The 26324-nt window shown below is 39.8% G+C and overlaps 2 protein-coding genes across 2 annotated transcripts in view; both read right to left on the bottom strand.

Moving 5' to 3' along the window:
* Positions 1-19370, bottom strand: part of si:ch211-1i11.3 (mitogen-activated protein kinase kinase kinase 5) — a 28110-nt gene extending 8740 nt beyond the window's left edge. Inside the window, exons 1-18 of the mRNA XM_034697830.1 lie at positions 18657-19370; positions 18421-18560; positions 16621-16808; positions 16237-16405; positions 15620-15726; positions 15331-15501; positions 15014-15126; positions 13906-14065; positions 13560-13710; positions 13221-13325; positions 12880-12929; positions 10643-10738; positions 6427-6511; positions 5957-6090; positions 4806-4933; positions 966-1102; positions 772-877; positions 512-669 (exon numbers count right to left, since the gene is read on the bottom strand). Coding sequence (XP_034553721.1) covers positions 512-669; positions 772-877; positions 966-1102; positions 4806-4933; positions 5957-6090; positions 6427-6511; positions 10643-10738; positions 12880-12929; positions 13221-13325; positions 13560-13710; positions 13906-14065; positions 15014-15126; positions 15331-15501; positions 15620-15726; positions 16237-16405; positions 16621-16808; positions 18421-18560; positions 18657-18984 — 2526 coding nt within the window. The 5' untranslated portion in view covers positions 18985-19370. The remainder of the gene's footprint in view (positions 1-511; positions 670-771; positions 878-965; positions 1103-4805; positions 4934-5956; positions 6091-6426; positions 6512-10642; positions 10739-12879; positions 12930-13220; positions 13326-13559; positions 13711-13905; positions 14066-15013; positions 15127-15330; positions 15502-15619; positions 15727-16236; positions 16406-16620; positions 16809-18420; positions 18561-18656) is intronic.
* A 1093-nt stretch (positions 19371-20463) lies between these two features.
* snip1 (Smad nuclear interacting protein) lies at positions 20464-25050 on the bottom strand. The gene is made up of 4 exons (XM_034698347.1): positions 24729-25050; positions 24385-24508; positions 21456-22033; positions 20464-21364 (listed from the first exon to the last, which is right to left on the bottom strand). The coding sequence occupies exons 1-4, from the start codon at positions 24887-24889 to the stop codon at positions 21103-21105; spliced, it is 1125 nt and encodes a 374-aa protein (XP_034554238.1). The 5' UTR covers positions 24890-25050; the 3' UTR covers positions 20464-21102.
* Positions 25051-26324: the final 1274 nt, after the last annotated feature.

The following is a 26324-nucleotide window of genomic DNA, read 5'->3' as shown; positions in this document are numbered from 1 at the left end:
ACAGAAGTGGAGTGAGGACAGTTGGTTGTGATTAGAAGAATCAAAGGAAAAGTAGAGCTGTGTGTCATCTGCATAAAAAATGGAAATTGATATTGTGACTACGGATTAAATGACCTAGGGGAAGCATATAAACAGTAAAAAGCAAAGGACCAAGGACTGATTATACCAATGACTTTAAGTGGCCCTAATCCTCTTCCATAGCTCATGGAGGTTGTAATAGTTTTATATTTATAAGTTTGAAAGCAGGATCAAATTTAAATGTAGATCTGGAGATTGTGCTAGGTCACCAGAGTAGTCTAAATAAATCCTGAGTTAGATAGGAATGTTGCAAGCCAAAGACTCTTGTCCAAGATTCATCCTCTTGGGACCGTAAGTGTCTGTGCGACTCAGAAAGAGTGACTTCTATATCTTTCACCCAAAGTCCCCAGCATCATTCAGAAAACATTCACATTATCCAAATTCAGATCCATCCTTTTATGGAAACAACACTTCCTGTATTACTCATATTTACCTTGAACATGGCCGCCTGTGGACTTCCAAGCTCATGGAAGGGTGGTTTGCCTGTTGCCATTTCTATGATAGTGCACCCAAGGGACCAGATATCAGCCGGCTTCCCATAACCCCGAGGCCCTTGATCTATGATCTCTGGGGCCATGTACTGGAGAGTTCCTATTGAAAAATTACATCAAAAACATCATATAAAAATATGTCTGTTTTGTGGTTTTCATCCATAAATGGAGATCAGGGTATCAAAAACGTGCAGCATCTTACCAGCAAATGTTTCAGTGCACGGGTTGATCCCTGCTAATCGTTTGGAGGTACCAAAGTCAGAGATCTTCAGGACTCCGCTGTAAGTGTTGATGAGGACGTTGTCACCCTGCAATAGACACAGATTACCAATATTAGGATCTATAACTTACTGTTATGCCATTTGGATAACAGAGGGGCGAGGCGGCTTAGTTCACCTTTATGTCTCTGTGGACGATCTGATTGTCATGAAGGTATTTGAGTCCCTCCAGGATCTGTTTGGTGTAGAAGATGATGGTGGCCTCGTTGTCTTTCAGAGGACCCCATTTGGAGCGCAGGAGAGAAGACAAACTCCCTATAAGAAGAGTTTAAAGATTTAATTTTAGGGGAATAATTCTGATGTGAAATTACACTTCAATTCCCAGAAGGAAGAAACAAGAAGAAAACTACTTTTTTTTTTTTTACACTGGTGACATCAGGCAAAGATATGGATCGGGAAAGTCCACAAATCTCAAGATATTTTCCTGACAATCATGTCTGCCTGAGGACATTTTCCTCCAATGAGAAGGATGTGTCTGTAACCACCCACTCTCTTTAAACTGACTTCCAGTTGATGTTACACAATCACAAACACACACACACACACACACACACACACACACACACACACACACACACACACACACACACACACACACACACACACACACATACACACACACACACACACACACACACACAAATCTACATACTAGACAGGCACAGACTTCCTTCTGTTAGCACTTTAAAGGAATCAAGACATGGCTTCTTTTCAAGTTCCTCATATACACTCTGTGTAAAAGCTAGTTAAAGTTCACAATAACATTATTTTAGTTGCTCACCAGATACGAATGTGCTAATGTCTTTTAACAAGACGGCCAATGTGAAAGGGCAGCAGTGTTTGTATGAGCAGATGTGAAAGCATAAAATAAAACCAAATGAAATAATATTATGACACCAAGTTAAGCTGGTCTGATTTAATGTAGCTAACAGAGGGTTTTAAAATCTTACACTGACATATTTTATAACTTTACTTAGTTTGTTTTTGTATTAAACTGTGTATTTGTGTGTTGCAATAGTGGTTGCAACTGAAAAAAATGTTGTGTTGATTCTACTACATTTTATTATGTCAAGTTGTTGCATTAAATACATTTCTCTAAATCCAGATATATTTATTAAGTTAATTTACTTAACCCTCCTGTTATGTTGCGGGTCAAATTGACCCTTTTTAAAGTCTATTTTAGGCAATATATGCCTTCCAAATCAGCTAACTGCTGCATAAAAATGTGGGCAGCATGTTACAGAAGAGGTGTTGTGTTAATTTATCAACATCACTTCATAAAAATAAAAAATAAATAAAGATGTAAAATATAATGAACAAAAATCTATGTCATGTAAAACTATTGTATTTATATTTAGGGCTTTCCAATGTACATTACAAAAAGTTTTAACATTAATTTTAATGAAAAACGAGTGAGTTATCCTCATTGAACCATGATCTGTGAGAATTAAAGAACACCAATGGACTAAATCTTGATTTAAATGGTTAGTGATGGAGTTAAAAATTAGGTTAAAAAAAATTGTTTGGGGATTTTTTGGGGTTCTGACACTTTTGGATAATAGAATATGCCCCGGGTCAAATTGACCCAGGAACATTATTGCTGATCCAGAGAAATGAACATAACAGGAGGCTTAACTTAATAAATATATCTGGATTTAGAGAAATGTATTTCATGCAACAACTTGACAAAATCAAATTTAGTAGATTCAACACAACATTTTTTTCAGTGTACCCACTGGGAGTTGCAAGATGCATCCCCTCCATAATTTTTTTTAAAATTATTTAAAATGTTATATTCCATCTATTATTGTTAATATATACTTATATCATCAATGTCAGGCCGAAACCTTGTATCTCCAAAACTGCTACTTTCCAGGAATTAAATCAACCCTTTGTTTTCCCATGACTGAGCATTGCACAAGATTCAACCACAAGGTTTTTTTTTTTTTTTTTTAAAGTGTCATCTCTTATACTTCAGAAAGCCCATTGACAGACATAAAGGGAAGCAGCATTGATTGGAGATACAAGATTTCTGCCCGACACAAACGATATTTTAAAAAAGTAGCTTCATTAAAAAACAAATGTGCAAACCAGAAATGTGTCTTCAAATTTCTACTTTTCTTTGTTGCCAGATGCCTGAGAAAGAGATGGTTATGACGGATTACTACCGGTCTCTGTAAGATGCTTGATTCTGATTGGTTAAAACCCCTTGACAACGGTTATTAATTTTCACTAACATTAGCAACACCAGAGGTAAACTGATCACACGTCATGTCAAATCAATCCGTGGAAAAGTGTTCCGGTTCATTTTGCTTCTGCTTGTTGACACCATAGACTGTAAGGCGAGATGAAACCGTTTCTGTGTGCATCAAAACAATGTGGCTAAAACACTAATTCAGGTTGGCATGCTCCCCCCTCAGGGTGAAACAAGACCCGACGCAAAGTCCTGTCAGGTCTCGTCTCACTTTGTCAGGATTCTATTCTAAAATGAGCTCAACGAACGAAACGTACTTTACTAATCCCCATGGGGGAAATTCCATTTTTTCCACTTGTGTTATTTTTTGGTCATGCTACACACACAGTTTTTTGTATATACATACAATCATGCACACACATGCAGTGGACATGCACTTAGGGAGAGATGTCAGAGTGAGGATGCTGCCATTATAGGCAAGTGAGCCAGCACCTCTCCAACCACCAGTCCACTTGCCAAACTTCGTCCATACTGGGACTCGAACCAGCGACTCTGGTTCCCAAGCCAAGTCCCTATGGACTGAGCTACTGCCGCCCCTATTATTATATAATTACCTTGTAACCATACATTATCCCTTACTTAGCTAAAGCATCTGTAGCAATTAAAAGGTTGATTAATAGCAGCAAATGTCACAGTGACATGTGCACATAGCTACTTTTCTGCAAAGCAGCTCAATGAAGTACCTTGCACTTTAAGCCAGTATGAACAAACAGACGCATACATGGGACTGCTTATTGAATATTCTAGGTCCTACCTCGAGTCACATTATCTGCAAATTCAAAGGTATTTCTTATCACTGTTACGCTGATGATATCCAGCTGTATGTGTCATTTAGACCTGATGACACAGACAAACTGATTGTTTTGCTTGATTGTCTGACTGTGATTAAGGACTGGATGACTGACAACTGCATGCAGCTAAACGCTGACAAGACGGAGGTCCTTATCGTTGGTTCTGATACTATAGCTTCCAAGGTTGCTCAGTGAGTTTGGATCTCTCTCTTCAGCTGTCCAGTCTAAACTCAGAAATCTTGGAGTAATATTTGATCAGTGCATGTGCTTCGGTCACCACATGAAACAGTTGTCCCGGTCATGTTTCTTCCATTTACGAAACATTGCCAAACTTAGGTCTGTTGTGTCACATCCTGAACTGGAAATGATCATTCATGCTTTTGTTTCATCCCGACTGGACTATTGTGATTCACTTTTCACCTGCCTCAATAAGTCGTCCCTCCATCGTCTTCAATTAGTCCAGAATGCTGCTGCAAGGCTGTTGACCAAGTCCAGCCGGACAACCCACATCACTCCGATTCTATCTTCCCTACATTGGCTTCCAGTTAAATTTAGGATTCATTTTAAGGTTCTTGTTTTTGTGTATAGAGCTCTGCATGGTCAGGCTCCTGAATATATCGCCGACCTGCTCCATCCCTACCTCACCAGTAGGTCACTCAGGTCTTCTTACTTACTTACTACCACTGCTACAGTCTAAACATGAAGACTACCTGTATTCTGCTACTAGTATTTTCTTAACTATTATGAAATAATATTATGGTTATTTGGCTGTTGCGTGTCTGGTCTTGGATTGGCCTCTTATGCACGTGGCTGTGAGCAACGTTTAACCACCTTAGGGGGCTAAAAGCGTGGCAACCCATGTGCCCAGAATATCTTGTACTGGCCTTTGAATTTTACATTTAAGGATCCCTACCTCCAGGTACTTCCTCCATGAAGATCTTGATGAAACCATCTTGACTAACAGAGCCCAGGTACTGAACGATGTTTCTGTGTTTGAGCCTTTTGTGCAGAGCGATCTCCTCGTGGAGGGGCTGGGAGTACCTGGGGAAGACAGAGGGGTACAGATGTTTGCTAGAGGTTTTGATCCAGGTATATATACACAACATTCTGGTATTTGGTCATTTTGTTCAGGGGTAGTTAATCTCCCCCCTGAAAAGCCCCTGCTTGGGGGGTAGTACTTTTCGAAGGTCCTGGGACTCTGGTTGAATGTAACAGTGTTTGTGGAGTTAACACAGTTGTTGAAGCACAGAGGGAGTTCCTAGGCATGCATAATAGTTTAGTTTTTTATTAAGATTAAGAATTCTCCATACGCCACTGGCCTGATTTGCACAATCTACCCAGGACTTCAGCCCGCGGTCGAAAAGCAGACAACAATGAGGGCACAGGAACCTTTAATTCCAGGGAAAGTAGTTCTTGGGGCTAAAAGACCCTGGAACTCTTGGTCAAAATGCACCTTTAGTCATGTGATAATATTCTTATAGAAGGGAGCTCAAAACAGCTTTAAAATAATGTCACATGGCTTCTGCTGCTGCATAAACAAAGTGGTTTGCTCCTCCCTCTCTCTTTCTGTCTTGCATCAATTACCAAATCTTCTCTCTTCCAATGATCCCCATCTGCATCATAACTACAAACTTACTAATCTGACAGATTGTTTCTCAGTTGAAGTATTTTTTCTGCTGATTATAGTACAGCCTAATAAATTAAACCATTAGAGAGGGACTTGAGGTACACAATTTGCTTTCTCTTGACCACAGAGAGGTTTGTTCAATGATTCAAAAAGCTTTTCAAGAATATCTCATGTCCTTTGATGGAGTGCAGCCTGCAGAGAAAGCCTAATCTCTTTGGGCAGATTACAGAGTATTCAAGTCTAAACAATCACAAAGCCTCCCAGAGTTTCCTAAAAAGCACAGGGGATCCATTTCATGCAAGTGAGTGTCATCCCTGCCAAATCCTTTCCCCAAAAGGGTATTATGGAAAAAGAACATTCCTGTGAGAAACACTGCAGCTTTGTGTCTCTGAGCAGAGTGGAAAACCACAGTGTGAGTGAGTGTAGCTTTCTCATACGTGCTGTCCTTCTCAGGGATTTCCTTGATGGCGATACGGACTTGGTTGCTCAGGTCCCTCCCTGCATACACCACGCCGTACGTGCCTTTGCCCAGAATGACCTTGTCTCCTCTCTCGTTGGTCTCGTAGATGTACTGGAGAGAGAAATGAGGACAGCGTGAATGAGATGAGTCAAAGTGGAGACGTCAGGGGAGTTTCACAAGAAAGGACAAAATGTTTTAAAAGAGGGAGAACAGATGCATCATTCAGGGAGTTTTTTTTTTTTTTTTTTACACAAAAGCAAGATATCAACTCAAGTTGTTTACACAAACTTGTAATACACGTAATGCTAAGTTCATTAGATTTCATGGAACAGTAAATGTGACATCACCCTAGACATTTCAGTCGTTTCCCACTTGTTGGAGTAAGTCAGACTTTAAATAGAGCCGACTCTACGTCAGAGGGACAGAGGACGGAGGAGTGTGACTGACCTCAAGTATCCCCTCACTCAGATGGTCCAGGCTCTGAGCGGAGTCCTCAGCTTGCAGGAGTAGGGAGTTTACCAGCTCGCAGAAACTATGGAAAGAACAGTTGGGAAGATATCAGTGTAAATATTCTCTTCATGTAGCATGTGTTTCTAAAACGTTTCAGCAACTCTCAGTTAAAGTCAGACAACAAACAGCTACAGCAACACTTTTTAATTGTCCTTGAGATGATTAGCAAAATAACAAAGCAGAGGATCCCTTGTAGGTCAAAGTTTTGCATTCTGGGTATATATCCAAGAGACTTCCTCACTAAAAAGGAGTAAAGGTGCACTTATAGACTTGTGTTTCTTAAAAAGTACAAGAGCAACACCTTCAGAAAAAATGCAAAAAAAACAACAAACAAAGGTATGAATCAATATATCAAATATTGATGAACATCTGATACTATGAAGACATCTACATACAATATAGAGGGGAGTTTCTGACAATATTTAGATGAGCTTCATGGAGATTATTTCAGAGGCTTTATTATGTCTTTATTCAGAGACAGGACAGTGGATAAGACAGTGGACAGAGAGCAGAACTGAAATGCTTTAAGGGGTCATGGGTTGGAATTGGGACAAGGTGGGCGATTCAATCACTGAGCTAAAGCAGATCCTTCTTCATGGAGTTGTTTGAAATCAAATGTTGGTAAATGGACTTGTACTTATTTAGCCCTTTTCTAGTATGTATGAGGCAAAGTTATGTTAAAGTTTATCAGTGAATGTTTATTGATTTACTTAACGTTAGTGTTAATTGAGAAATGGTAATTGTAATGCATGGAAAAATTGTTATTGGATTTGGTTGTTTTGTAGGCAATTTTAGTTTTGAGTTTTCGAGTTACTGCCTCTTTAAGATAGAGTTGTGGGGGCACTGGTGGCCTAGCGGTCCAAGTGCCTCATGTATGGAGGCTACAGTCCCCGTCACAGGGGTCGTCGGTTTGATTCCCGGCTGCAACCATTTCCTGCGTGTCCTCCCCTGCTCTCTCCCCTCATTTCCTGTCTCTCTTCAGCTGTCATATCAAATAAAGGCCCAAAAATATAACTTTTAAAGAAAAAAAAAAAGATAGAGTTGTTTGTACCACAGTTGGTGGAGTCAGTGGAGGTTTGTGGAGTCACACGTTTTTTTTTCATGTCGTATTGTCTTCTAGTTTGGAATCCAGCATCATCTTACAAATATTAGTTTTTTTAACACTTTTGGAATAAAGTTGCTGGTTTTTTTACACTCCACAATGGCCTTGGAGTGGATGTTTGCATTGGATACATCAGGACTACCAGCTAGTTTGCAATTTTGTCCTTCTGACCACTCAAACAATTTTACACTACTTGTCACATTCACTACTTGTCACACACTGATAGTAGAGGCTGCCTTAGCCAGGGACCATCAGAATAAGCAAATCGCATTTATACACATTCACAAACCGCTGACCATTTCACCGGGGCAATCTTGGGTTCAGTGTCTTTCTCAAGGACGCCTCAGCATGTGACTGCAGGAGCTGGGATTGAACCAACAACCTTCCTTTTAGAGAAACTGACTCTACCCAATGAGCCACAGCCGGTAATGAACAATAAAACCAAGAGCTATATTGAAGTCAGGGAAGGGGAACTTGGATAAGAGTATAAGAATGGAAGCCCAAGAGTTTGTTAATTTTTTTGTCAAACATCTGTACATTTTGGATAACTGGATCTGTACTTGCTGTCAGCATGACCAATTTTTAAAATTTTTAATTTTGTTATAATGAAAAACAAACATTCAAAAAAGCTGACAGCATCAAAATCAACTGTCCTTGTAAGATAATTTACACAGGGAGCCTTCACCTCTAAGACAAAAGCTTAAATGAACGAATTCACATTTGCTTTAACAAATCAAAAGGTTGCTGCAGTTTTTGACCATTCGTAGTCCGACTAGAAGCACCTTTTTGGTTATGAGTATCACCCTTTGGTATGTACAGTATGTTGCACACAAAGATGCATGTGCACAAGTTCTAGCAACGAGTCATCTCCAATAAACACGAGGTTAACAAAGTGCTAACAGCTCTGTAAATGTGTTACCTAGAATAATGTTTGTGGGAAACAGAGAACATAAACAAATCTTGTGTTTGTTTAAAATGTCAAAGAGATCCTGTGAGGGTTGGGTTGACCTGAATTAGAAGAAAGTACATTTATAAAAGTACTTCCCCTGTTCATTCAAAGTAGCCTGTAGTCATGGAGACGGTTGTAAACTTAGCTTAAAGCTCTTGTGAGGAGTTCATAGCTGGCTGTGGAACAGACTGAAATAAGTACAGACAACACTTTATGACCTAGAAAGGCAAATAAGACCATAAACAAGCAGACTGATACTTTCTAGATTTTGCACCGGGTGCAATAACTAAACTATGCATAAGTAGAAAGTGTATAGTGTAAATATTCATAATATTTTATTTAATATTATTCTTATTTTTTACCTTTAATTATTCTATTTTAACTTTGTAAGTATATCGTTACACTGATGGAATTAATGCCTGGGGGTATGTGTCAAATTATGTCATTAACAACATGCTGTTCATATGGTTCTTTATCTGTCTTTCTGTTGTTGTTTTTTTCACTTTTCATGGCAAAGATTGTCAATGAGTGCTACAACTGACTGTTAAATGAAAGCAAGGTGAGATGTTTCAGTCAAAATCACCACTTGCAAGTCTATATACTGTATATAGAGCACATTACTCCTGATTTAATGACCTTACACTGAATATATTTGTGAATTGCTGTCACCCTACCAGCCTCAGATCCTCACGCAGGAACCTATTTAAAGTTCCCATCACAAACTTAAAAATTAAAGGTGACCGAGCGTTTGCTGTTCAGGCCCCACCACTGTGGAACGACCTGCCTGAGGATTTCAGGAAAGCTACATCAGTATCTTCTTTTAAATCAGAAAGGCCTTCTTGTAATATTATGTTTTATCAGTGATGCCATATTTATTTTTAATTTACCTGTATTAATGGTTATCTTTTATTCACACCTTGTTTTTATTTGTTTTACTAATTTTTAATTGTTTAAATTGCTTTTAGTATGTTCTCTTTTACTCAGCTTTCTGTTTTTATGCACCAAGACTGTGGAACTCTCTTCCTCCGGTGAGCTCTCTGGATGTTTTTAAAAGTAAACTAAAGACTTACCTTTTGAATCTGTTTTTTAATGAGGGGTAATTTCCTTTTAGCTCTGGACTGCTTTATTACCATTGTGACCATTGTTTTAGCATCATTTTTATTTATCTTATTTTATTCTATCTTATTATATTACATGTTGTTTTATATTTATTTAATTATCTGATTTTATTATATTGATTTTATTATAATGTTTTTATTTCATTTTATTTTATTTTTCTGATACTTCTCTGATTTTTCCACTTTTAAATATTGCTGTTGTTTTCTGTCTCTGTTGTCTTCTGAAGCACTTTGGGCTGCATCCTTAAATGTATGAAAGGTGCTATATAGATAAAAATGAGTTGAGTTGAGTCTTGCTAGTTCAATGTCTCCCTTTCCTGCTTGGCTCATTATTGTTTTGGGGTTTTTTTTACGATGCAAAGCACTTTGTAACATCTGTTTTGACAAGTGCTATATAAATAAACTTTATTATATAATTATTATTATTATTAAATGTCAAGATCGCGGAGAGATAAGAAGTACCGATCCACAATCAAATGTTCCTCACAGGAGCTTTGACTTCTTTTGGCAGGAGGTAAACTTAGAAATCTAGGATATTTTGAGTGAATCTGAAGTACATTAAACAACAAATAAGTGACTCCTGTTTGATAAAGCTGGCGGCGGTGGTGATGGTAACATTTTATATCTGTTGTGGTTCTAACAACAAGAGATAAGACGGAAATAGAGGTTTTTATTTCGAAAAATGACGTCGCCTGACTCTGTAAGAGCGACTGAAAAATACATCCTTGGGGTTTTTCCTTGAAGGCAATGAAGAAATGATGACTCACTCAGTGCGGTTACATCACTCCCATTTCTCAAAGCCAATGACTAGACTCTGTTTGCAAAGCAGTTCTGAGGATCTTTCAGTAACCTGTAATGATGGTGCGATCACCATTATCCTGCAAGTCAGTCGGTCAGTAGATCATTAGCACCTCCTCGTACAAATAGAAACACACTCACTGTCCCGCCCTGATGTGTGTTTTGCCAGTTTTATTAGTCACTCACCCTTTACAGTGAAGCTCGGAAGGGAAGCAGAGCTGGAAGTCATCTGAGTTATAGTGGACATACAGGAAGCAGCTCCGCTCGTCAATCTTTGAAGCGCTGTGGAGGAAAAACAAATGATGACTGTTTTAAAAGGAAGCTCAAATCGTCATAACACCTGATTCATCGGATTAGAAATGTGACTGCGGATTATGAAGGCGTCTGACAGATTTGATTCTGATTGAAGACTGTCACAAAGGTTGGCAGGTTTGAGTAAACAAATGAAGGGTAAATAATAGATCATTCAGGCCTGCTTGTCACTATTCTCTAAAAGTAGTATGGGAGGTAGAACCTTCATTTATTAGGCCCCTCTCCTTTGGAATCATCTACCAGTCAGGGTCCAGGGAGAAGGACACCCTCTCTACTTTTAAGATTAGGTTTCAAACTTTCTTTTTTGATAAGTCTTATAGTTAGAACTGGCTCAGGCTTTGACCAGCTCTTAGTTATGCTGCTTTAGGCTTAGACTGCTGGGGGAACTGGCGCACTGACACAGTGATCCTATAATAATGATTAGGGGTGCAACGGATCAAAAAACTCACGGTTCTGATCGGATCACGGTTTTGAGTCACGGATCAGATCATTTTTCGGATCAGCGAAAAAAAAAAAAAGAAAAAAGAAAAAGAAGACAAGACAAATATAACTTTGTCCCTCCATTTATTTTGTAAAACACTTTGCCAATTAAATAAAAACAACATTCAACTCAAAATGTACTGCATGTGCAAAGCACCCTATCTGTGGGCCCAGTCCTGCCTCATTCAGTGCATTTCATGGCATGGCAAGTGAAGGAGCAGAGGAACTTAAAAAGTTTCACTCTATTCTTCTTTCAATCGCGGATTTTTACCGTCCACTTTTCTTTGAGCTGCAAACTGTGAACACACCGTTTTATTCTAGGGTCCTATAGCTGGCAAAGTGCCAACATGCGAACTGCTCCAAAAACGAAAGTGAAAGTTAAAAATTGCACTCGCAGAAGTGGACTCTAAGTGACCCAGTAACAGCCTGTCTGCGTATCGTTGGTATGGAGACAAGTACCGGTAAACACGGGGTGACCCAACCAAAACACAGAGTGAAGGAATAACAGTTCGGGGACCACAAATAGACGGCCTGGTGCGGCACGCGGGCCGCGTATTGACGGCCTCTGGTCTAGTGGGTGCGCAACAGAGTTTCATAACGTGGCTCAAGCACATTTAGCATTCACTGTATTTCACAGGGAAACCCAAAATGCTCCCATACATGTGACAGAACAGATGCAGGAGGTTTTTTCAAGTTCCTCTGCTCCTTCACTTGCCATGACTACCGCTGCGCTTGACGAGTGAGTATGGATTAAACATGCGGTCTTCACGTGAAGACGCGCAACTTTTTTCATCAACCGATCCGCGGACCACGTCCGTACCGAACCGTGGAGAGGCATCCGTACGGATCACGGATCAACGATGATCCGTTGCACCACTAATAAAGATTGTATAATAATATAATATATATAATGAATAAAGATTGATTGATTGATTGACTGACTGACCGACTGACTGACTGACTGATTGACTGATTGGTTGGTTGATTGGTTGATTCAGTAAATGCTGATTAATAGCACACCAAAAAACATGTCTCTCATCTACAGTTGTGCACATAAGTTTACATACCCTGGCAGAATTAGGGATTTTTTTGGGGCATTTTTTCAGATAATATGAAAGATATGAGAAAAACTTTTTTTTCACTCATGGTTAGTGGTTGGGTGAAGCCATTTATTGTGAAAGAACTGTGTTTACTCTTTTTATATCATAATGACAACAGAAATTACCCAAGAAATCATAAATTCGCCCAGGGTATGTAATCTAATGAGCACAACTGTATCTTCAAACACAGCACAATCTGATAAAGTCATCTTGTTGCTGTTTTTTTTCCAGTGAGCCAGCAGCTGACTGTCTCGGATCTTTGCTGAAAACTGACAAAGAGGCAAATCTGCAGACATCACAAGGCTAAAGTCCTAAAAAAGCGCTGATCAATACCTTCAGGTGAGCAAACAAAGCGTTCAAACAACAAAGCTAACAAAGCCTGAAACTCAAAATCTGACTGACAGCCAAGGTTTCCCAGACAACCAGCTTGTTTTGGGTCCTGTGGCATGGCTCCAGGCTTTGACCACACCCAGAACTGAGAGCAGCAGCAGATATTTGCGAGATGTTAGCACATGCTGTACTCCACTTTACCTCACTCCCCGGATTGCAGAGGCTGGGAAAGTCCACTGGTGTAAGCCTTTCTGTAGAATCAAGGATGAAGTTAAACCACAGGATAAAGACAGTCTGAGTGCTAATACACAGTATGTCACACATGATGGATCTGCTTTTTGGAATGTATGCACACATGAAAGAGAGGACAGTAAACAACCCCGACTCATGATGTATAAAGCGAGACAGTCCTTCGTAAACACGCCCACACACATGCTGGATTAAACATTCACTGGAGTGTAAATCAGTAGAGAAATGTCGGCTCTTCCTGTCATTACGCAATCTTCCTGCAGCCTGTGAATGCAGACTGAGGGTCTACATACCTTTAAGGGTGTGATGTGTTTCAACTGGACGGTGCGACTTTCATCCTCCTCACTCACACACACAATAGCTGGCTGGAGGACTTTACTCGGCTCCAGAATAAGCACCTGAAAGACAGCAGCAATCAAATAGTCCACTTCTATGCAAACGTGCTACAACAGCTGCATGTTTCATTTATTTCTGGCTGCAGCTGTCACACTTTGAGCATTATTGCAACAGCAACAAAGTAGTATGTGCTAATACTAAGATCAGAGTGGACAGAGCTAACTTTATATTAACAAAAGAGCTTTAATTTTTTTGTTTTGGTTACATTTACTGCCAATAATATTGCTGTTGCTTACCGGGCAGCGGTCTGTGGACACAGTGGGTTTGCAGGTCTGCAGAAGCAGCTCCATCCAGAATTCCACAAACTCCTGTTTGGGGGTTTTCACCTCACAGGGTTTCGCAAATTGACGGTACAGGATGAAAGTCTCCATGATGGATGCCACATACCTGAAAGAATCAAGCCAAACGTATTAACACAGATTATTTAAATATGGAAATAACACCAGAATCACTCTAAAGCCACTGAGTCTGATTTTTTTGATCACACCTAACTAACAAGCCCTCCAAACTGAGTCTTCATCATGATTAAACAGCCTGATCTGCATGATTACAACCAATCAACCGCTGCTGCTGAAGCCTCACCAGATTGGGGCGTTGAGCCTGTACAGCCTCTCAGATCCTTCAATGACTTTCTTGTGCTCATTAGCGAGGATGTTTGCTCCGATGTAGAAACCAACGTCCCAGTAGTCCTTCATCTTCTCCAGACTGCCCTTTCGACCCAGCAGGGTGCTCAGAGTCACACCTGAACGTGGATATGATCAGAAAGAGCAGGACAATTAACCCACAAATACCTGTGAAAGTACTCATATGTTTGAGGCTAATACGTGCATAAACATGTGACAGCCCTGAGAACAACAACATGCTCATGCATTTTTTAAAGGGTGCTGAACTGGAGGAGGAACAATGTAGCGATATAGGCCTATCATGTGGCTGCATACCAGGCTTATTCCTCACAAAATAAGGTCATGGGAGTGAGACAGATTTACAACAAATCACACCTTAAGAATATGAGTTATTTCAGTTTATAGTAGGAATATACTTGTCTCTTCTACATGCACTAGTTTGTATGGAAGAGGATTAGGGCCACTGAAAAAAACAAATTAAGGTCAACTTTTTATTATTATTATAAAAAAAAAAAAGTCAGAATTCTGAGATTAAAGTCTGACTTCTGACTTTAATCTCAGAATTCTGACTTTTTCTCAGAACAATAATAATTAAAAAAAATTTTGACCTTAATTTTTTTTCCCTGTAGCCCTAATTCCTCTTCCACAAGTTTGCATTTTAAGCTGAACTACCTATAATTACCTGCAAAACATTTGATATATATTTTATAATCTATTTATTATTTCTTTATATATATTTTTTCTAATTTTATACAATTATTTAAATATTTTTACACACATTTTTGTATTTTACTTTTTATTTATGTGCACCATTTTTTTTTCTACCTTTATTCTTGGACTGCTACTTGCTACTATGTCTGTGTTGCTCCAACAACCGAATTTCCGCCCAGGGATCAATAATGCATTATGCTTTCCATCTTATCATTTTATTTTCAAGCCAAAATATTCTGCCTTGCAAATGTGTTATTATTTTAAGTATAATGGAATGCCTGTACCCCTTCAGCATTAAGGGTAATTCATAAATACTACAAACTTCATGACATAAAATATCTGAAAGTTTGAATCACCAATTTTGCGAAGCTCAATAGAAGTGTCAAATTCATGTCCAGCAGCCATCAAGAGGACCACGTTGTTGATGCCTGAGTGAAGAGTTGGCTCCGTCTCGAACGCTTTCCCATACCTGATCAGTGAAACAAAGACAGCAGTTATGTGTTAAAGTACAACATTGATGAAAGGAACATCAGATGAATAATGCAGCTTATAACAAGCAATTGTTAAAAAAATTATCTATTATGTAGAGTCTAAAGAGACAAACAAATGTCACTCCATGTGTAACCTTCGGATCAGTTTGTACAATCTGACAGCAAACACAAAGAGGTTGTACCAGTAGCAGGCCTGGTCTCGGCTGCGCACATCCTTGAAGCTAGAGCTCATGAACATGTCTTTGTAAATACGTCCACACAGGCAGTAGACGTCTGACGCAACCTTGCCCCCTGACTCCACAATAGGAAGTATAGCCTCCAACGCTTTGAGTCGATCTCCTGGATGATTCCTCCTGTGTGAGCAGTGATGTTATAAATACAATGCATATGAAGGGACTACAATGAAAACAGGGAGAGGATTGTGGTTTAATTATGACTTCATTTGAATGCAGCAGGAGTTGTTTTGTTTACCTGTTCAGAGCAAATATATAATGAAACTTGATATTCTGATGTTTCCCCACCACGCACATGGGTAGGTCGTTCAGAGTCTCCACCAGTTTGATAATGGAGTCATAGTCCTGTTAAAAAAAGATGCAGGCGTATAAGATTCTAATTACCATGGTCCTATGTTATTAATGTGTAAGTACAACATCTATTCAAAATGATCATGTAGACCAAGGTTTCTGATAGCATCTAACATCTTACAGGAGCTAATACTTCAGCTTAATGTTGTCATAAACACATTCAAGATAAAGGTAAGGCATTTTTTATGTTTAAAATATGCACAATTTGATGCAAAATGTCCACTTGATTAAACAATAATAGGGTTTTTTAAATATGTATTTAATTAAAATAATTGAACATAATTGTTTAACACTGCAAAATTATGTTTTGCATTTCTTTGATGAACTGCTTTCCTTTTAAAAATAATATAGCAATGGAAAAATGACACTTTAGGCTTAGGAACCAGTCTAGTTCCCAATATGAGAAATGACTGATAGAATAATAAAGTCAATCGTCATTGTTTGCAAGCCAAGACTCTTGAGACCCTACTAAGTATTTTCTTTCATGCACACATAAACACACACCTGAATGTCCCTGTAGGACAGCAGCAGGTTCATGACTATATCAGGTGTGAGCAGCTCCACACTATCCAGCCTCTTCTGTATCCGGCTCAGCTCATCGCTCAGGGCCTGACCGCTAAACCGCTCCCGAGCTGTACGAATCTCATACCTGATCGACTCCCGGAAATACTCACTATCGGTAGAGAGAGAGAGAGAAGGAGAGAGAGAGAAAACAGAAGGGTCATAACACTACTTACACTTTTATGATCTTCAATAAAAAAGCTGAGTGAAGTCTAACGTGAGGGAAGCTGTCAGTAACACCGACAGCAAACGCACATGTAACCTGAGATTATAATGTTGATGGTAAAACACATGCTGTGAACAGAGAGCTGCAGGGTTGTGTCTGACCTGGTGTGGACGTGGACATTGTTCAGTAGGTGCACCAGTCTCTCCACCAGTGGGGTCAGCAGAGGCTCCAGCTGGAAACTGGGTTGCATCAAGTCTTTGATGCCGGTCATTATGGTGGCATCACAGGCAAACACTTTGCCCTGGGGTGACACCACGTACGGGATCAGCGTGTAGCTTCCACACTGCTCCTGGGGGCAGACAACGCATGCATCATACAGGGTTTCTCAAGTCAGCTGGTAGTTATGCGAAATAGGATCCAGACAGATATGTTAACTTATATATCTTCATATCACAATGCTGACAAAACAGTATATATTTGAAGGTGTCACATGTGGGTGTGGATTATCGTGACTATCTTTTTCTCTCTGATTTATTAAGCAGATATTAAAATATTCATTAGTTGAAGCCAAGGCTTTATTAACATGCTAGCTAGCCCTGCAGCTAAATTCCCAGGCAGACCCAGCTGGATCTTTTTCATCTAACTCCAATAAATCACATTACTATTGGTGTAATACTCCTCTTACTGTTGTTTTGCACAAGAACCAAGACAAACTCTGCACTCAGATGTTAGCAAAGCTTGGTGTGAAGTCTGATGTGACTTTAACAACTACATCTCAGGCCCGGATCATTTCAGGATTTGGGTTCACATGCATTTATTTCACTTATCCAAAGCTTGATCCGTAAGGCAACTGGACTGGTAGAAATTCTTGAAGACGTTTCACCTCTCCTCTGAAAGGCTTCTTCAGTTCTGCCTCTTATCTCAGAACTGAAGAAACCTTTCAGAGGAGAGGTGAAACGTCTTCAAGAATTTCTACCAGTCCAGTTGCCTTACGGATCAAGCTTTGGATTACCATGACCTGGATGACTGAGAACCTTCAAAGACATTTCACTTATCCCAAATCCTCTCCATTGTGTTGAACTGCTTTAAAACATTAAAGGTACTGGACAAGAAGCCAAAAAGTTGTCACTACTGCAATATCATACAGGAGTACAACCTCTTAATTTTTTGTGGGTTTTGCTGATGCTTGTTTAGTGTATAAAGTGATAAATGGTCTGGTTGCTCCCCCATTAAAAGAGTTTATATCATTGCGTGAAGATAATGGAAGAACATCTACAGCAAATAGAGGTGACTGTGAGATCTTCTGAATTTGGCAAAAAAGCCCTCTCTGTTAGAGCAACAACTGCTTGGAACTCATTACCGAGTAAAATCAGAGAGTGCTGCAGCTTTGCTGAATTTAAGTCCAGGATGAAATCATGGCTAAAATCAACCCAATCATGTACTCGTCACACTTCAATATAATGACTTTCATAGTGTAGTGCTTTTAGCTATTTATATTTTATTATTGTGTTGGTAGTTCTGATGTAAATGTATCCCTGTTGTTTTATAGTAGTTATGTATTATTGTGTAGCTGTTTAAATTATGTATTATTTTTTTTAACAGAGGCATCACCTCTGTCTCCTGATGTAAATTAGCTGCTAGCTAACTCTGGTACAACTAAATGGCTGTACACTGTCCCTGTTGAAATAAACAAATAAAAAATATTTTAAAAAATCAATCAAAGGAATCGTATCTGCCTTTAAATTGATGACTGATAAATGGTCAGACATTATCTGCTTCAAGCTGCTAGGACCTAAAGATTTTCTGCTCTTTGCCCTTTGACAACAGAGCAACAACTTGTTTCACATAGTTGACCTTTGGGGCCACAGGGCAGTGGCCCACTTTCCACAGAGCAGCTCCTGTAGTTCTGCTTATTTAAAGCACACCTGAATAACAGTAACCAATGTTGCTTTCAAAGTTACCTTGACAGCCTGCAGATCACTATCTTTCTTGTAACAGTACAGTATTATGTTATTGGTCATGCTGAAACTTTCCCTCACTCCGAGGTGATAGAAAAGGGAAGGCTGGCAGAAAGAGTCACTCATCTCCACCACTGCTACATCTGTGAGGAAAATGCAGAAAGGCGGGTCAGTTTGCGTAATTTGCGTAGTGGTGTCATCCAAATTGTTTCCCCTTCACTCCGCGTGCCTGCACTTGCCTGCGTTGTAGAAACTATCTAGGATGTCTGTGGTGCCCATGGAGATCCTCTCGAATGAAATGGTTTTGAAAGCAGCGTGCGCATCCGCACAGGCTTCCTTCAGACATTTCAGGGATAGGTTCTCCTCAGTCTGTGGCACGGACGCGTCCTCGTTCACGATGTATGCCACGGAGACAGCTCTGGTCCGACTACGAGGAGAGACGATATGTTTACCGCCGTTCAGGTCTACAGCCAGCGCGTCCTGCCACAAACTCCCAGCTGACACCCAAACCGGGTCTTTCCTCTTGATCTCGTGCAGGCTCATTCGCCTGCGCTCCGTCGTGTACATTTTCAAAAAGTCAGCTCAAACTTAACGCATGCAATTCTTCGTTGAAGCCTCCATTAAAGAGGCAACTACAGATTTGCTTGTTCGTGTAATTCCCCAGGTGCGTCGCCGCCTCCTCTCACCGCGAGGATCCACTGACATTCCCGGTACTCCTCCCCGTTCGACCCGCCCTCCTGTCCTTTCTTGATCCGCTCCGCCTGCTGGCTTCTTCAGACTGAAACTGAACACCAGAAAGCCTCGACTCTCGCATGACCTCTGCTGTGGAAAGCTTTTACATGTCCACAATGTCCAAAAACAACAGTGTTGAAAAAGTTCACGGGACAGTGGCAAGTCTTTTCTACCACTGAAGTCAAGATTTAAAGATGTATACCTCAAACTGTATAAGAACTTACGATGCAATGCGTTATTTTGGTTAGAAAGTAATGAAACTATATAATTTTCTTTTTTTTTTTCAATCTGTTGTTGTTTCCCTATATCAACACAATGATTTTAATTAGTACAAAAATAGATCTACTGAGAAAAGTTATTCAAACAAGTACTCATAGGGGGATGGTCTAGTGTCCAAAAGAAACCGGGCTAAAGTGCCCTCTTGAATTCCACTATAGTAGCCTAAATAAAATGTGAAATATTGCCTTCTCTGGTGCCCTTTCAGTGGAAAATGCAGGAAAAAGTGCCCTCTGGATTCCTTTAAAATGTATAAAACGTTACCAAAAAAAAAGGTGCCCTCTGGATGCCCCTAAAATTAAAACAAACAAACAAACAAGTGCCCTCTTGATGCCCCTCAAATTAAAACAAACAAACAAACAAGTGCCCTCTGGATGCCCCTAAAATTTATAGAAGGCAAAATCAAGTGCTCTCTGGATGCTCCTAAAATTAAAACAAACAAACAAGTGCCCTCTTGATGCCCCTAAAATTAAAACAAACAAGCAAGTGCCCTCTTGATGCCCCTAAAATTTATAGAAAGAAAAATCAAGTGCCCTCTTGATGCCCCTGAATTTCATAGAATGCAGAAACAAGTGCCCTCTTGATGCTCCTGAAATGTGTAAAACGTAGAAAAATGCCCTCTGCATGACCCTTAGATGTATAACACATTTTAAAAATGCCCTCTGGATGACCCTTAGATGTATGAAACATTTTTAAAATGCCCTCTGGATGACCCTTAGATGTATAAAACACTTTAAAAATACCCTCTGGATGACCCTTAGATGTATAAAACACTTTAAATATCCACCAGAATGCAGGAATTAAGTGTTAGATGCTCAAAATGTTCTCCCCCTCTTTGTACCGCTGCCTCAATACATTTAAATTCACTCTAAACTGCGAGTACCAGGGGTTAGAAAGGAGGTGCCATTTTTTGTTTTCACCCCTGCCCCTCAAAACGCCCGAGTACGCCACTGCAAACAAGTGTCCAACAAGTATTTACTTTAAACACTTCTTTATTTTTGTATATTTGTTGAGAAGAATGACACAAATGTGACAATGCAAACTTTCAACGTCTTTATTTACAGTACATAAATGAAATTTGACTATAAATGGGCCTCAAAAATAAAAAGGGGAAGTCCTGAAACACACAAGAGCATCAACTTTTTTTTCTCTGCACTACAAAGCAAAAAAAAAAAAAGGCAATGTCATTACAAGTTGTGTGAAATATTTAACTCTGAAAATAACCAACACGTAACACGAGTCTAGAATTCACATTCAATGTATCATGTACACTTGACATATATAGCCCATAGATAGAGACATGAGATGGGTCTTCAGCTAATCTTTGCACTCAGTGCTGTAATCCAAAAATATAATTAACTATCTGACTTGGCAAGATATCTCTATCTGGCACCAAGCACTTAATAATGTGAGCACTGTCAAATGGGAGATCTGTCGTGCGTCACTCTGACATTACAAAAACAACCTGAGAATAGGAAGTCTTCTTTGAGACAGTTGTGGCAGGTTTAAGCAATCGTTTGGTAATTACATAATATACAAACCGGCCGTGTGTTGATGGTTCAATGAAGTCAACCATCAATGAATTGTTCCGTTCCCTGCAGAAACAACTTGGATAAATGTTGACGTGAGGTTCTCTCACTTGAATGATTCTCAGGTAATACAGTTTGTGGGGATTATTCACTCATCAAGACCCTCGTCTTCCTCCTCCTCCTCATCGCGTTTTGCGTCGACCTCGGCTGTATCGGAGAACTCGTGCAGAAGGACGTACTCGCGGCTGCTGAAGCCAAACTTGATAACGTCCTTTTCTTTGAGCTCGTAGTAACGCTGGGATTCGATGCGCTGGTTGTTCAGGTAGGTGCCGTTGCCAGAGCCGAGGTCGATGATGTAAGGCCGGACCCTGCGACCAGAGGTTCCGTCTGCTCTGGTGAAATCCACTAGCCTGCGAAAACATGGACACAAAGGAAGACATGATCGAAACGCTCAAATATGGGAAAATCAAACATTATGCTGATGAGTGTTTCTCTTCTTACCTGTACTGGAATACTGCGTGCTGCTTGGAGCAGGATGGGTGATCGATTGGGATATCAGCGATTTTCCTCTGCCGCCCCAACAAGTAGGCACTCTGTCTGTGGATGTACATGACTGGGAGGGTTTCGTCGTTCTTGAAAGGGTACAATCGCCACCGCCGCTTGGGAATGCGAGCCTCAGGCGGCTCGTTGTACTTGATCACGACCCCCCGGAATGTGTTTGTATCTTCTGTCAGCGCCCCTGAGAGTCCAAAGTTGGGCTTCTCTTTGTCAACAGGAGGACCCTCTGCTGCATCGCTTCCATCTTCTGACTGACCGAAATCCTGCTCTTGGTTTTCCTCACGCCGCTGACGGTTTTCCCGGCGCCGCTCGTCGTGCTGCTGTCTCTCTGCTTGTTGGGAGGCAAGGGCGTCTCGTTCTCTGGGTCTGTCTCTGCTGCGGTCTCTGTCTCTGCTGCTGTCTCGGCTGCGGTCTCCGTCTCTATCGCGCGGTCTGTCTGTTTCCCATCTGCTCCTCCTCTCTTCTGGCGGGTTGTTTCTTCTCCTCCGATCATCACCGCTCACCCCAGGCTCCTCACGCTCCTAAAAAATATTAATAGAGGAATGGTTACTTTTAAATTATTAGTCGTTGACAAACCTTACGATAATATATAAAACCAGAGGTGTAAAGGAATGAAGTGAAAGTACTTTGTTACAGTACTTTAGTAGGTTTTGGGAGTATCTATACTTTACTTGAGTTTCTATATGTTTTGCAACTTTCACTTTTACTCTGTTACATTAAAAAGAAAAAAATAATACTTTTACTCCGCTACATTTATATTGTCACCATCGTTACATGTTACAAAATAAAATGTGAATATAATTGTCTCATGATGTATGGATTATCGGGACTGTGTGTGTTCTTATTGGAATAACTGGCGCTCTCAAATTAAGCTGAGGCTCATCTCAGCGAGACCACACACAGCCTGCTAATATTCCTCAGTCTCTACAGCATGATGGAAGCAGCCTCGTCCACTGGCGACAGTGGAGATACCACCACACCTCCATCTGCTAGTTGTGCTTCAGGAGAAGACAGACACCCGTGGCCATATTTAAAAACCCTTTTCGCTTTGGTCGGGATGAAAGATTCATCCTACAGGATGAAGTTCCTCCTGTGCTTGCCGAAAAACACTGAAATAATGGCGTTGCAAAACTCACCGTCAAACCTAAAAAAAACAGTGCGGTAAGTGGATTAACTAATCGCAGTAATAAGTATGGATAACATATTATCAATACTGAATCGTTTACTGCTGTCTGTGAAGCTGTCTGTGAAGCTGAACACACCTCTACCTGCCTCTGCAGCCTGTCACAGGCAGGAGGGAGGGAGGGAGCAAGAGGAGAAGGGAGTTTAGGGAGGGAAGGAGGGAGAATAAAAATTAATAAAGCTTGTGAGAGAAAACGGTGGAAATCACCACATTCTGTCAAGATCTCAGTGGTTTAATATGTATTTTTATATAGCTGTTATGGAGCTCTCAGTGGCCAAGATGCACAGAGCCACAGGAACCACTATCTCATCCTGGTTAAAATCCATACCTAAGATCAAAGAATATGTCTAACTTTATGATATAACTGAGCATTATCACGGGACTGCTTGACCATTTCCTTCTGTTGTTGTCTTTATTTTTATTTAGATTCATGTTATAAATGATGTCATTGTCACCATTCACTTGAATACAATATTCCCTGTTGTTATCATCCAGGGCTCTATTCTGAGGTGTGGTGGGTTGGGGTGGGTGTCGTCATACCTTCTTTTATTTTTTTCTTTGTTTACTTTATGATATGCCTTGTCTTATCCCATACAGTATTTCATTGTGCTGCATATCTTTCAAAACAATACAAATTTGATCGCAAAAACAAGCTTGTGAGAGAAACAACTATTTCTGGCAGTTTTGTTTATTTGTACTTTTACTTTTGATACTTAAGTACATTTAATTTGAGCTACTTTAAGACTTTTACTCAAGTGTTTTTTTCATGGGTATCTTTCACTTTTACCAGAGTAGATTTTAAAGTTACTTTACTCAAGTATGGCTTTCAAGCACTTTATACACACCACTGTGTAGAACATCATAATTAGCACCCTTCAGAGGGCTACATTTTTCTTGCTTTACCCCACCTTTTGAAGAAGTAAAAAAAAATACCCTGTACATTATTTTAATTTTCTTATCTCTATATCATCCTCATCCTACATCATACCCCAGTTTTATATATCATGCAGTTCCTATTTTTTCCTTTTCCTTGAAGAATATTTTGACTGTTTCTTTTATTTGTCTTACTTTTGTTTGGCCTTATTGTGTTGGTTTCTGTTTTGACCCTCCTGTTATGTTGCGGGTCAAATTGACCCTTTTTAAAGTCTTTTTTAGGCAACATATGCTTTCCAAACCAACTGAATGCAGCATAAAAAATTGGGCATTATGTGACAGAAAAGGTGTCATGTTAATTTATCAAAATCCCTTCATTAAAAAAAAAAAGTAAAATAAAATAAACAAAAAACAATGTCAGGTTAAACTATTGTATTTATATTTAGGGCTTTCCAATGTACATTAAAAAAGTTTTAACATTAATTTTAATGAAAAACGAGTGAGTTATCCTCATTGAACCATGATCTGTGAGAATTAAAGAACACCAATGTACTAGATCTTAATTTAAATGCTTAATAATTGAGTTAAAAATTAAATTAAAAAAAATGTATTGTTTTTTTTTTGGTTCTGACACTTTTGAATAATGAAATATGCCCCGGGTCAAATTGACCCAGGAACATTATTGCTGTTCCAGAGAAACGAACATAACAGGAGGGTTAATTCTTTCAGGATACCCAGCTGTGATTGTCTCAACATTGTATAACCTCTAATAACAAAATCCCTTTCATAATATTTCATAATTTGAAGCCTAATCACCCTCTTTATTTTCACATCAGCACCGCGATGAGGGCTTCTCCTGTTTCTGGGGGATCTGCTGCCTCGTCTTGGGGGAGATGCCTGTCTTCTACCCGGGGAGCGGTCCCTCGTTCTAACGGGTGACCTACAGAGAGGAAAACAGAAGACCTCGATTATAACTTTTTTTATTAGCCATTTTCAAACAGCCAAGTTAGACCCATAACAAACATGCGGCAGCAGTGTCTGTTGATCGGTAGTGTGGAAAAACACTTTTAAGCTAATCAGGAAAAATACAACGACGCATGTCTTCTCTGTCAAGGTGAACAACAAAAGTGAAGACATTGAACATCTTCAATTCGCATTACCTGCTCGTTCTTCTCCTCTGTGGACTTGAGTTGCTGTTGGATCCAGACCGAGAGCGTCGAGATGTCTGTGGCCTAACCGGGCTCTGTTTCTCCTGCTTTATCTTCACTTTGGACTCCCGCTCCGGAGACTCCCTCCTTCTGTGTCTCTTCTCTTTGGTCATCCTGAAAATAATCAACTAATTTAATAGTTTAGAAGCCAAAGTGACATCTGTGTCTTCTCAAAAGCTCGTATTAAACAAAAGGAACTCGAAAACGTTGCCACCATAAACTTCGACTGTTACTGCGATTGCGCAATTCCGCTTCCGGTGGTCCGGTAACAAATGATTCCCCGGATTAGTAGTGTGTTACTTGGTTCCGAGTCCAACTTTCGGTATTTTGAAAAGATGGATGTTATTCTTTTACCTGTAGTACTTTTAAAATAAAAAATGATTGTACAGTGATAATTATTCACAGACATGTATAGATTGAAGCTTAATAATTTAGGACCCAGGACTGTATATAAATTCAAGGAATAAACAAAGTCACAAACTGAAGTTACACGCCATACCAATCTGGACTGCTCTAGACTGTTTTCAAATGTTCAAATTAAATGATAAAAATTAAATAATAAAATTGTTACAAAGTTTTAAAAGCCCGAGTGTAGACTGTAAGGCAGGCTGGGGCCATGGGTGTTGTCAGAGGGACACATTCAACCCTGACCAAAGAGACTGAGAAGGGCGAGGACCGACTGAGAACAAACTAGTAAAACATAAGTGCATCCCTATATACTAGACATATATACTACTGTGTACTATATCAAAATGCAGACTGACAGCAGCTGTTTGGCTGTTTACACTCAACATGAGTCCCTTAGCGCTCTAAGGGACTGGAACCAAGTGCCACACGCATGTGTTCCGCCTGTAACATTGGCATGACAGCAAAGCTTTTTTTATTATATAATATTTGTTTGGTGTTGAGGGAGGGCCACAGAGGGGTCCAGGTTCAGTTTTACAAGGGCACTGGCCCCTGTTGGCCCCTCCCCAGAACCGCCACTATTAGCCTCGCATCCTTGTGATGTAGTAATTAACTATGTAGATAGATAGATAGATAGATAGATAGATAGATAGATAGATAGATAGATAGATAGATAGATAGATAGATAGATAGATAGATAGATAGATAGATAGACATATCTTTATTTGTCCTTAATAAGAAGATTTGTTGCCACCGTCTGTACAGGAATACATGTATAAACACAATAAACAATAAACATCCACCCAGCCTCACAACAATGGTGCACCTCATCCCACATATGTACACACCGGACACATATGTACACACCGGACACATATGTACACACCGGACACATATGTGCACACCGGACACATATGAACACACCGAACACATATAAACAAAACAGACACATATGTACACATCGGACACATATATGCACACCCGACATATATGAACACACCGGACACATTACAATGGCATTTTATTTAGCAGTGCAATGGCTGATGGGACAAAGCTTCTGCCAAACCGGGCGGTGAATATAGATCAACTGTGTAATATTGACTAATTATATTTAGATCCATTGTGATATTGACTGATTCATAA

This window comes from Notolabrus celidotus, chromosome 12, assembly GCF_009762535.1.
Source record: "Notolabrus celidotus isolate fNotCel1 chromosome 12, fNotCel1.pri, whole genome shotgun sequence".
Classification (NCBI taxonomy): Eukaryota; Metazoa; Chordata; class Actinopteri; order Labriformes; family Labridae; genus Notolabrus; species Notolabrus celidotus.
This window is presented reverse-complemented; position numbering and strand designations above follow the sequence as displayed.